At 38.7% G+C, this 12,459-nt stretch overlaps 1 protein-coding gene across 4 annotated transcripts in view; it reads right to left on the minus strand.

The window, feature by feature from the left end:
* Positions 1 to 828: 828 nt before the first annotated feature.
* Positions 829 to 12,459, minus strand: part of USP47 (ubiquitin specific peptidase 47) — a 52,124-nt gene continuing 40,493 nt past the window's right edge. For all 4 annotated transcript variants that reach the window (XM_069016606.1, XM_069016605.1, XM_069016607.1 and 1 more), the window contains 9 exons: positions 10,910 to 11,693; positions 9,055 to 9,230; positions 8,813 to 8,893; positions 7,666 to 7,781; positions 6,839 to 6,957; positions 4,844 to 4,974; positions 3,460 to 3,507; positions 3,243 to 3,373; positions 829 to 2,251 (listed from right to left, as the gene is read on the minus strand). In XM_069016606.1, the coding sequence (XP_068872707.1) occupies positions 2,077 to 2,251; positions 3,243 to 3,373; positions 3,460 to 3,507; positions 4,844 to 4,974; positions 6,839 to 6,957; positions 7,666 to 7,781; positions 8,813 to 8,893; positions 9,055 to 9,230; positions 10,910 to 11,693 (1,761 nt within the window). In that variant the 3' untranslated portion in view covers positions 829 to 2,076. The remainder of the gene's footprint in view (positions 2,252 to 3,242; positions 3,374 to 3,459; positions 3,508 to 4,843; positions 4,975 to 6,838; positions 6,958 to 7,665; positions 7,782 to 8,812; positions 8,894 to 9,054; positions 9,231 to 10,909; positions 11,694 to 12,459) is intronic.

The following is a 12,459-nucleotide window of genomic DNA, read 5'->3' on the forward strand; positions in this document are numbered from 1 at the left end:
CCTTTCTACCCCTAATAAAATTACTGTGCTTTAGAGACAGCCCCATCTATACAAAGAGAAGGAATTAAATGTCACTGCAATTTTCCTGTGTAAAAAACATCCATGAGGGTGGTAGCTGTCTGTAAATACTGCCCTCTTAAGGACAGTATTCTCCCTTCAAGTTCTTGATGCTGCAATCCCTGAATTTCATCTCTACATTTTTGCCTTCCCCAATGTCTGAATTTGAAGAAAATTCACAATACATTTGATAAGTAATTTTTTTCTCTCTTCCAAAAGCTCTTAAGGATGCTTTAGCAGTCTCTAGCTATGGTAAATGGTAGTTTAATGAAGTACCCTACCTGGGGGATGGTACTCCCTCTCTGCTCCTTTGTCCCCACTTCTACCTCACCTATGTTGGCCAAGAGGCAGCACAGGAGAGTCAGAAGAGGAATAATGAGGGAATGCCTCTGTGCAATGCCTGGTTCTCTAGCTGACAGATTCCCTAGCATTTTTGTTGTGGGCCAGCATGCAAGGAAGAGCTGAAGGTTCTGTTATTGAACACCCCTTTCCTTCTGGAGCGGAATTTAGCTGCCAATTATACTTGGAAGTTTCACTGGTGAGAAATTCAGTTCTGGGGAACGAAACTCACAGTTGAAGAAAAATTTGGTGTGAATGTAAAGAGGAGCAGCAGCCAGGCTTTAAAGCAGTTCCTGTAACACTCTGTACATGGAGGGGGTGTGCACATACACACAAACACACAGCCTTGCAATTCCAGCACTGCCTTGGGAAAGTCTGTATTTCCATGAAACACTCCATAATTTTTTAAATAAAAAACACAGCATTTAATGATTAAAATAACACAACAGAATGAACAAATGTTTTATTGGCATGTTCATTGTTGTAAACAGCATCTGGCATGAAAAAGTTTACCAAAATCTTTTGATTGTTATAAATTAGGTGGTTTTTCCAAAAACTATGGAGAATTGTTCTCTATTGATCTTTATGGACCAAAGCAAAAAATTGCTGTTCCTAGGCTTTGCAATGAAATCATGTTGACTGCATCAGTCTTTGCACCACAGCCTGAACTACCAAGTTTGTACGTTGAGGTGTTAAGAGGTTGCCCCAATACTTGACTACATATAGCTATGGAATCAACTCTGGGAAAAATAAATTGACTTTCAGCGGGTGGAGAAGATGCAAAGTTGTAATAGTCTTAAAAACAAAATGTACAAAAAGTAGCAGAACAGAACAAAAACTTCAGCAACAAGGGGAAGAACAACCCTAAAGTACCCAGCATCGTCAAACATAAAATGAATACAAATTTAAATAGGCAACTATACTCCCAAATGTACACAATGAATGTTGATATGTGTAAAGAAATACCATGGTAAATAGCTGAACTGCAGTTCTGGTAAATGGATAGGGCAGATTTTATTTACACATCGAACGCAATATACTAGAGCTGCTCACTGGCTTCAGTAACCTATTAGAAAACCACTTTACCTTACAACAGCACTTCTGCAAACAAACAACGCCTGCTGGCAGCTTCCTGCAGACACCTCTCAGACCCCCTGTTTTATGGAAGAATATTCTAAAACCTGACACTGGCAGCACTCCCATGTCCGGCCCTTTCCCACTGCTTTCCTAGAACCAATGTGTTAACATTTACTCCAGACTCTCTGATGAGGTAATGCGTGTATCAGTGAAACAAACAGAGAAAAGGATTCTTTCATGGCCTTTGCACAGCTTTTATTATTAAGCTATGAGTATCCTGTTGGAGGCTAGTTTCACTAGCTACTATGTGCACACTGTCCTCAACAATTTCCACTCATTTCCCTCCCCGCCCACTTTTGAGTTCTAATCTTTTATTTGCACATCCCTTTTAGCTTTACAGTACATTTGACTATAGTGCACAACATGATTCCAAGTCAAACAGTGCCCAGCGGGGCCCTGCGCTGGGCCGGCCCCCGCCCGGCCGGTGCTGGTGTCAGCGCTTTACACCTAATGAATGTCCTGCCGTAATGGCACTACACAGTAGTAGTGAACCTTTTGATTGGAAACAAAAAAAATTCCCCAGGGAAAATGCTATAGCAAGTATCAGTCTTGAGTCAAATCTTTATTTGGTGCTCCATCCAGATAAATTTTTAGTGCTTTTTCTTTACGAGGAGAGTAGGTTACCCGGTGTCCAGTTTTCTGGAGTCTGCTGCTTTCTTTTTTCATCAGTTCATTTCTTTGCTCATCTGTTAATTCCATTAATTCTTCAGTTTTATCCCTAAAATGTAAACATATGTTCAAATTCAGATCAATACAGTAACCATAAGTAGATTTCTGCTTTCTTTTTTTCACTTGAAGCAACTTAGTAGAAACCACAACTAAGCATAAGCCACAACTAAGCACAATACTTCTCAGGGATTGCTCTGTTCTGCAGAAACAGGCAATGTGTCTAAACCTGCTTTTCCAGCAGGAACACTCAGCATTCTGACTACAGACCAGGGGAAGAAACAAGCCCATACTCCTCCATCTCTCTTAGTCCTATTCTTTATAGACAACTACAGCTCTGCTCTGCTCTTTTGGTCACAGTGCCAACAGCTGGAAGCAGTGTGTCAGCCAGTCCCTGCCAGATGTTCTCACAAGTAATTTTCATCAAGACCAGCACATTATTAACCAGCTGTTTCTCCCCAGCTCTCATGCAATTATGAAAAGTACCACAGAAACAATGTGTCCATGAGGTTGCCTCACCCACCAAGTTTAGGAGAAATGAAAATATTCCAGCTCTCAGTCCTCAACTCCTGCCCCAGGCTCCTGCCACCAGCTGATCAACATTTTTCATATGAATAGAATTTTTATCATAACAGGCTTTTTAGAAAGAAGCCATACTAATTTCTCAAAGGAATAAACTCAGAAAATAAAATCCTTGCTCTCCAAAACCTACAGCAAGACACTCACAAACTCCACGTGGGATATGGTTCTATTTTAAGAAATTAAATCCAGATACACACTCAAGCATTAGCTTCAATTTCAGTGGTTTGGAAGGGAGGATTGAGTAAAAGGGTGCAGTGCTTGTTTTCTTAAACTTAATTAACATTCAGACTTTTAGGAAGCTGAGGAGCACAAATATTTCAGCTGAATATTTTAAACCTTCTTTTCTTTAAGATAACAGAAGAGTATTTTATGTTCCTATGTTCTTATGTTCCTAACCCCTCAAATGTTAGCTACAGGGTTTTTTTTTTGCATGGTTTATTATACTGTAATGAAAGACATACCTATAAAATATTACTGCACCATCATCACAAATGTACAGAGGCCAGACATTCAATGTAGATACTTTTGGATTCCAGTCCAAGTCTTGATGAATCTCTAGTATGGAAATGTCACATGGAAAGGTTCCTCTACCCTGAAAAAAACAATTAGTTAATACAATAAAACTCATCATCACACATCCGTGCCATTAAAAGCTAAAAATACACAAATCTTACTTACCTTTGCAAATTCTATGTTTTCCAAGGGTATTCCACTTATTTCACTTAGCTGTGAAGAGAAACGGTGGATTTAATACTATTCCAAAGCACCATTAGACAGTGTCTACATGAAGTCAATAGTTGCCAAATCTAGAAGTGAATTATCTGCAAGTCCTCCAATGTACAAAACGACAGTGAAAAGTACACATTCTTAACATTTCTCAAGTTACCAGTGTGTGTCACAAGCGACCCTTGCTGTGATAGTATTTCATCACACTTCTCTTAATACTGAAGGGGAGACAAAAATCTTCACAGAAACAATTAATAACATCCAAGTTCAGGATACAAAGAGACTGACTGCCTCATGTTAAGCCCTCAGCAGTTTCCTTGTGTGACAGGAAGCTGTTATCCACTCAGCCTGGGAGCAGGCACAGCTGTAAAATATGCATGACTAAGACCCACCTCCACACACCTGCACTTCCTACCAGAACTTTAAAATTGCTCCCTGCATATCAATTCTTAAGAAAACAAGGGCAGCCAACTCTTTCTTCAGATACAAGTGAGGAGGAATTCTTGACTGCATGCAAGAACCTGTAGTCACAACTTCATTTCTATCTGAAGAATACAAGAAAGCAGCCCATAGCTAATCTGTGTAAAACACAAACCCAGCCTGTGAACTAACCCCCCTAATTTAACAATTCTCAGGGTCACTGACACCAGCATTTTTGCTGGCCTCAACATCCAAGGTGGCCTCCTAACAACTGGGCATTGCCACACATAAATAAACATTTATCCAAGAGTGGAACCCTGTGATACACTGAATTAAGGAAACAGTCTCAGTAGGAGACACTCCTGCTCCAGATTTCTGCTGGGATGACACTGGTCTGCTTAGCTGTTAGAGGGTCCTGGCCTTAAGCAAAACCAAACCATACCACAGCCATACTTTCCAACCAAAACAGAGTTCAACCTACTTGATACAGCAACACCACCCCTCATCAACAGCTCTCAAATTCAAGTATGAGGAGGCTGAAAGGTTTGGTATTTTGGAATAACAAAACATTAGCTTGAAAAACACACAGTGGCAACAGCTTAGCTTTTCTTTCACGTGTGTTTTTTGAGGATAAGGGAAACAGGTACTATTAAGCTGCTTAAACATCAAGATGTGACTTTTTTAGCATGTATTCACCTGAATACTTTCATACCAGACCATTATGTGAAACTAAGAAGTAAAGTTGATAATTCATGTGGCTTCGGTAATGGGATGGGATAAGTTATCCGTTCCTGGGGAAAAATAATCACCATGCAACAAGATTTTTGGAGCTATGACATCTTTGTGCTTCCCAGCACAGAACATCAATAAGGCTCTTGGTCATCACAAGAAACTTGCATCATGTCACACATTTTACCTTCTCTTTTAATTCTTCGACACTGCTGCTTTCTAGTACTACTTCCTGGAAAGAATCTAATTTCATTTCTGACGGCCTCCATCGTCTCGATAAAACAGCAAGTTGTGACATGGATTTCATCTTTTCTACTCCTAGCAAAGAAATAGATTATTTTATTAATTGTATTATTGTACTATTTTAAATTAGGGTTTGTCTACAGCTTAACCATACTCTAATATGGAAAGACTGCCCTACAGATAAATACACAAATTAAGTAACCCAGTGCGCTGCAAGCAGTTCACTTATAAAAAAGGGGAAGAGGAAAGGAATAGGACTTAGGTGAAGTTCTGTGTTATCAGCTCCTTTAAAGGAATTTTTCATGGGAAGGATCTCCTTGAAGCCATGCCATTTGATTTTCTTTAGGGCACAGTTTTCCATAACACCCAGCTCAGTTATCCATACAGTATCTCTCCACCTAACCAGAGGCTGACTCCAGATCTGGCATTTGCATGAGGCCTTCCTATCATGTGCTTCACTTCCTTTACCAAAATAAGCTTTCCCCATTTAACTTCTAGATCTCCCTCACCAACTCCACACTTGTTATTGAAATCTTCTTTCCACCCACCACCTTCAAGAGCTTTAGTATGTGCTGCCTCCAGCCTTTTCATATCTTGTTTCAGGTTCCAGAGCCGTCTCTGGCTGATGGAGCAATATTGTTTATATTACAATGAGATAAGCACAAGTGATATCTCCTGTAGATACAAAAATGCTGCTAGCAAGGATTTTCTTGCTATTTTCTAAGTCCGTGAGAGACTTTTCTCTCTCACAGAAGAGGTAGCAGAGTTCTGTAAACAACCAAGCCACCTGCAACCTTGAAAAGTCTTGTTTATGGTATAGTAGAAAAATATTTTGACAATGGATGTTTTAGGATTTTAGTCAATCACCCCCAAGGGGTGGCTGATCTCTTGTCCAATTAGCCTATGAAGAAAAAAGTCTATAAAAGAGTTTGTAAAATAATTAAATCAATCAATCTTGCTGCACAATTCCTGCCTGCTGGATCTTCTCTCCTCCTCCTCCCTATGGCTGCGGGACACGGTGATATACCCTAGGGCCCAGGCCTGCGGTAATAATTGCCAGTGGTTGATTTTATTTTTACTTTTAATTAGTCCATAATTTTATAATCTAGCACATGCAGAACATGTGGCTCAGACTTTTATGGCAAACATTACACGCTTGTTTTGCATGAAACCGTTACAGAACACTCAGAAGCCCTGTAATCCATAACCTCTCTGTGAGTTAGGTGGGCTGCAGTGTCTAAAGCTGTATCTCCAAGACCTACTCACTACAGAAACACTACAGTAATTATCTAAATCTGATAACAAAGAATTCAAACTGTAAAGTTTTAACTGCAGTGTGAGCTGACATGTATGTCCATAGGAATCTGCAGGCCTCCTGAACCTCCCAGGTTCATTTCATATTTTGATACTTGCATTGGCACAGTTCTGTTAAAACTGAAAATACCAGAATTGAACACAGCTGTGACTAACTGCTAAGTGAGACTTCTTAAATCAGGTATGCTTGGGAAGAAAATTGCTGAGTGCATGGAATTCACATTCTTCATTTATACATTAACAGCAGCATCTGTTAATCTAGAGGACAAACAGCATGGCCTTCTTTTCTTACCCTAAATTATGCTTTTGCATTCAGAATCAGAATTTTAAGTGTATATGCAAAGGATTGCTTAAGAAATGGCATATTTTAAATGATATTTAAGCAGAATTTCAGAAACAATCTGCTCTCTAATATTTGATTCCAAAATTGTTTTGATGAACAAAAGTTCTGTTCCAAAATTAGCTCTTCATGATAGAAGTGTTTTTGCAATCCTGTCTGAAAACTACTAAATGCCTGAACCGCTGTGCTGACTTAAAACAAACAATACAAATGTATTATGTATATGCACGCATATATTTCAGCTAACTAGTCATCACCAGGACCAATTAAAAAATAAATCATTACCATCAAGTATTTCTAAGAAGACCTCCCAATTGCTGGAAATATTGATATCTTCTTCATAGATATGATAATCCAGAAACACAGTGCCTGGATTCTTCCATGTTTTCTTTCGTAGGCGAAACCTATAAATACATCACCAAAACACCCAATGAGCTTCTTATCTGCTCATGAACACTTAGCACTGCCAGAGATAAAAACTGAGTATTTTCTGACAAAACTGAAATACTACAGCTCATTAATGCAAGATTTGGTGAGGTTCAGCAGGAACAAGTTTAATGTTCTGAAACAGTCCTGACAGCAGGGTGCCACTACTGGCTTAGTGTTGAGTCATTCATAAACACAAGGAAAACAAGTCTGTGTTCCATTTGTTCAATGCAAGAAATATGCAGGGATTTAAGGGAAGAAAACAGTTTCCTAATTAGGGATTACCCAATTATGGTAAAGGGAAGACAGCACAAATCAGTGCTGTACACACACGATGATGCTGCACAAGTAATTTGCTTCAGTGATCTATGCTAGGTCTGCATGTAGAGAGCAGGTGGCTCTTTTATGAATTGATTTATTTAATGTTCCCCTTTCTGAAGGAAATCATCATTAGAGAGATTTAAAGCTGCAGACATGTTGCACACAGGCAATTCTAGGTAAATATTATTCCCTATAGAAGTCATTCTGCATGAGATGAAAGCGAAGAATTGCTGAATTAGTGTTTGTATTCACAAACTGATTCAAAGACCACAGCAATTTATTTCTGCTTCTTTCATGATTTTCTTTCTCCACAAGAGGAAAGAAATCCCCAAACACATTTTAGAGTGATATTTAATCAGGTTTACCTGTCAATTGTCAAGTCTAGGCCACATTGTTCTCGAAGCTGAGGAAGCAGCTCCTCTTTGGACTGTCGGACAGTCATTCCTTTAGCAAAAACTGCATCTAGAAGAAACTTGCATGGCTGTCAACATAAACAGAAAGAGATTAAAGACAGAGTTCTTTTGAACACAAAACTGTAATTTACCTCTGTTTATACCTTATGACCAGTCCCATCCACCTGGCAAAAAGACCAGCAAAGGCTTCTCATTAACAAGGTAGGCAATGAATTCATTAAAATGGGGTGTAACTAATTTGTGTTGCAGCTGCCCTTTGGCAGGGCACTCAAACCCTCTGAATGCCTGTGCAGAAATACTGCCTGTGCTGTGCTGCTAACTGCTACCATTACATTCACATTCCAAACACTGGGAAAGGAGCTTTCACATTAAATAAGCCACATGATAATAAAAATGCCACTTTCTTGCCTTTCATGGATCAGACAGAACTCCCATGACTCCATGGGAGCTACTTTAAAACTTCTATTATTATTCCCTGCTTTAGCAGTTCAGTTAGTCTTTCCTCATAATTAATACATATTCTGCAGTTTTGTCCAAAAAATAAAGTGCATACAAAGTCAGCTTCTAAAGACTGCAATCTATATAGTGACATCACCTCTATATTCTTCATGCCCCAAAAGCTGTAACAAGCTTATGAGCTGCACTATTGCAAGAGAGGCACTTTGGCTTCAGGCTTGCCTTATGCAGAGAGGGCCATTACCCAGGAAACCACCCTGATAAGCACTGTCTGCAGCACATGAATGCAATGAATTAGATCAGTTCAACATCACTGAAAACCACAACCACGAGCAAACACACTTTCTTCTTTGGAGAGAATGCTACATGACTGTCATGCATTTAAGGGAAACAAAGAAACAGTTCACTTGTCCTCCATTTACACCATGGAAAAAAGACACTTTAGAGACACTTTAAATCACATTCCAGTTGCTTACTTGTCACAGAAATCGTCTCAAACTCCCTTTCTAAGTCCAGAAAAACTTGCAGGGAAATGTAAAGAAAAGAAGGAGTTTCATTTTTTCCCAAGATTTCAAAGCAAAACCATGGCCAGGGCACATATTAATATTTTCATGAATCAGTCTTAAAACATTCAGTGCCTTACCTCAGGCTCATTTACCAAAAGCTGATAGACTTTGACTCTGTATTCACCCTTCTTAAGGGCTCTTCCAAGTCTAATAGTTATCTAGAAGGCAAAAGGAATATCTGTTAGAACTAGTATCAAAATCAGAACTACATTTTGTAACATGCTACGAAGCCCACAATAATTATTTCACCTGTTGTAAATTAAGTTTATCTATATTGTACCAATATATTTTTAATGATGCAAAATAACTTCTGAATAACCTTATTGTCATCAGAAAATGACGAAAGGGTCTCATTCAGCCGAACGCTCTCAAACTCTTGATTGCTGGCATAGACTCTAAAGACTTTGAAGTGAGAAGATGGAACTCCAACAAAAGGCTCCAAGTGTTGCTTGAAGGCAGACAGTGTAATTCTTTTATCAACATGCACCATCAGCCCTAAGCAAAAACAAAGATAAAAATGGTATGAAACACCTTGCTACCCAAAAAAAAAAAAGCGTTCTCACACACAATTTCTATATATTCAAAGTTACCACTTGCAGCAAAACAGTACTGAAAAGCCTGAATTATGGTTCATGGCTACATGTACATTTTATCTAACGATGCTGTTATAACCTTTAACAGCTTTGGTGCATTTTAAGTGTTTATGGGCAGATATTTCGGGGGGGACACAGCAGTGCCAAACCGCCCTGGTTTGCATTCAGTGACATAGTGGAGCAGAAAGACAACAAACAGAATCCCATGGAGCAACTGCAGATAATCCTCCTACAGCTTTGCCCTGCCTCAAGGGAGAGGGAACCGCTCTGTTGTTGGGACTGGCCAGGCACAGGCCACCCAATCCCTTTCATTTTCCTTCCTGGCTTTCAGCATTAAAAAGTTAGGTTAATTCCATGTTCTGGAAGGCCACAGGATATCACAAGGCAAGCTCAAGTCCAGACTAAGGGATGTTTTCATGGAATAATGTTGTAATTAAGGAAAAGATGCAGTAATATGAAATTCTGCAAAGTAAAGGGAATAGTTTATCTTTAGAAATTGTGTTTCTTAATACATGCAATTTGTACTGCACTACTGTAGCAGGTTCAGTATGTTGTGATTATATGATGTCATGACACTCTAGGATAAACTATTCAGGCTATTTAACTGAACAAATAAATTATTTGAATTATACTAAAAATACATAAAAGCTTTCCCCTCAGGAAAATTGTTTACTCAGCGTACTATGATAACATCAAAATTACTGCAAACAAATCATTCCTGAATCCAACTAGACCTACCAAACAAACCAGGGAAAAATGAAAGGAGTTCAAAACTAGCCCCAAAGAAAGACCATTCCAAGCTAAAGGAGTAATTTTATCAAAACTTCAGTAGATGTAAATCAGTTTCTCTGTAAGAAATTCTTTATCTATTGCTATTACAATCAGAGTTTCTGGATTGACATGAAAACCTTCGCCTTTCAAAATATTTATCTTACATCCTGCTATTCTTTAATTATTATTCTGTTAGTTATAAAGCACAGGAGGGTACAAAGCATTGTTGAAATTATTTATTTTTATGACAATTTTATACCACTTAGGCTCTTATACTGAAATTGTTCGGACATTTTCATGTCAGCCATACGTCTCACTGAACCCACTGTATTTCAGCTAGTGAATTAAATTGTCAATATCAAGTATATTTGAATTTTCTTTACAGTCAAATGACCAGGGCTTTTCAGGTTTGTTAGTCTAAATGGTAACAGAAAAATGCTGTTTTAACCACATTAAATAAGTGCATTGTGAAACAGGTGCATCATCAGCAGCAGATGCAAGTATGTTCCTTTCACTGGAAGACAACTCAGCTTGCTCTCCAGGGAACACTATCAATACATGTAAATAGATATTCATTTTCTTTAAAACAAAAAAGCAAGACACTTTTCAAATACATAATCACTTATTACAAGATCAAAATTAGGCTAGATTTTGCTGAACATCACATCCTGTCTTTGCACTTTCATTAGTTTTAATTTGACATTATAAACAAGGTTTTCAATACTGTCATTAGACTTTTTCAACACAGCATATGAATTAAGTAATAAAACACACAGAATTCTTTTAAGGCACTTAAAAAAGAATACATACATTTTTGCCCTTCTCCTGAACCCTCCTCTGCAGTGTAGGGTTCTGATTTAAAGTACATATACTGTGCTTCTCCTCTGCTCTTGCCACTCTCATCGTATTCACTGTCTGTTCCAGAATCTTCTTCTGCTGTGTCCCAGGTTTCCTTCTTCCCCTGATTAGCTTTTGATCTCCTACTACTTGTGATGCTGTGAGAGTCAAGTCCATTAGCCAGGGGGAGAGGGGCATTGTCCACGTTGCACAAAGTGTCACTGCTGTGGCTGGAGCTGAGGATGTCACTGTCCACTGAGCTCGTACTCCTGTCGTTATTGACATCTGAGTCTGACCGCTCCTCGGACTGCAGATTTTCTGGATCAGAAATCTGAATTTGGTTTTCAAGTTCTCTGTTTTCTGCCGATGCTGAAGAGTCTATTTCATTTAAAGGTGACTCAATGTTTTCAAAATCACTGGCTTCCGTGCTTTTGCTGCTGTCTCCATTATCTCCCTCCTGCTGCTGCTGTTGCTGCAGGGACAAGCTTTTAAGTTTTTCAGTGCTTTCTTCCAAAATTGCCTCTACAGATTTCATATTACCTACAGGTCCTTTTACTCTCTCACAAGGTTCATCCAAGTTGCCTGCAGCTCCACTAGACTTCTGATAAAGCGCTCGTCTAAGCTGAGACGCAGGAGCTTGCTCTGGCAATGAAACATAAACTCTGATCGTGTTTGCATGGCGATCCAAAAGCTTCCACAACTGAGAGTCTGTGTATGTCACGTGACGGTCTAAAGACTCAGAGCTTTCAATAAATACCTGAGCAGAAAATAAGTGTTGTATCATGTGGTGTTATTTTAAATAAATGCAACAACAGCAAACACAGGATTGAGCACACATTAGAAATAATGCCATCAAGAAACACCACCTTTTATCAAAATGTTAAAATACATGCTTAGAAAAAGATAGGCCAAGGAGTCTGTAGTCTACAGACTACAGATAATGATTTCACTTTTCCTTGTTTTCATAAGACTGGAGTGAACTGTAAGCAGACTGACCAGCTGCAGTAAACACTTATGTTCAGAAGTGGACTCATAAATCACTCCTTCAGCTGTGCATAGCACCAGTTATGGTAGCAATGAGCCCCACCACTGCAGCAGACTGTATCTTTATTTTCTAGTACAGTATCATAAGAAAGTTTTAAATGTATACATGTGCGAGCAGTAGTGCAATTTAAATGTCTCTCTTCCCTTTGTCAAAGGGCTCTAAGGAACTGAATAACAACTCAATGCTGTTGTTTTGCTCAGCTATGAGCCATCAAAACCTTCCCTAATCTTTCTTCATCAAGAAGATTTAACACTGAGCTTAAACTTCAGAGATAGAGGATGTACAAAATGTGCTAAAAGATGTGCTATTTCTACTGTAGTAAAAAAGGCCAATGTGTACATTTAAAATGTTAACGTTATTTAAGTACTAAGTTACTCTTTTTCTGAATGCATTACACAATTATTACTGGAAATACTTATTAGAAGTCTTTCCTGAAAAAATAATATAAATTGTCCAGGGGGAACCTTCATAGTGAAAA

This window comes from Aphelocoma coerulescens, chromosome 5, assembly GCF_041296385.1.
Source record: "Aphelocoma coerulescens isolate FSJ_1873_10779 chromosome 5, UR_Acoe_1.0, whole genome shotgun sequence".
Taxonomy (NCBI): domain Eukaryota; kingdom Metazoa; phylum Chordata; class Aves; order Passeriformes; family Corvidae; genus Aphelocoma; species Aphelocoma coerulescens.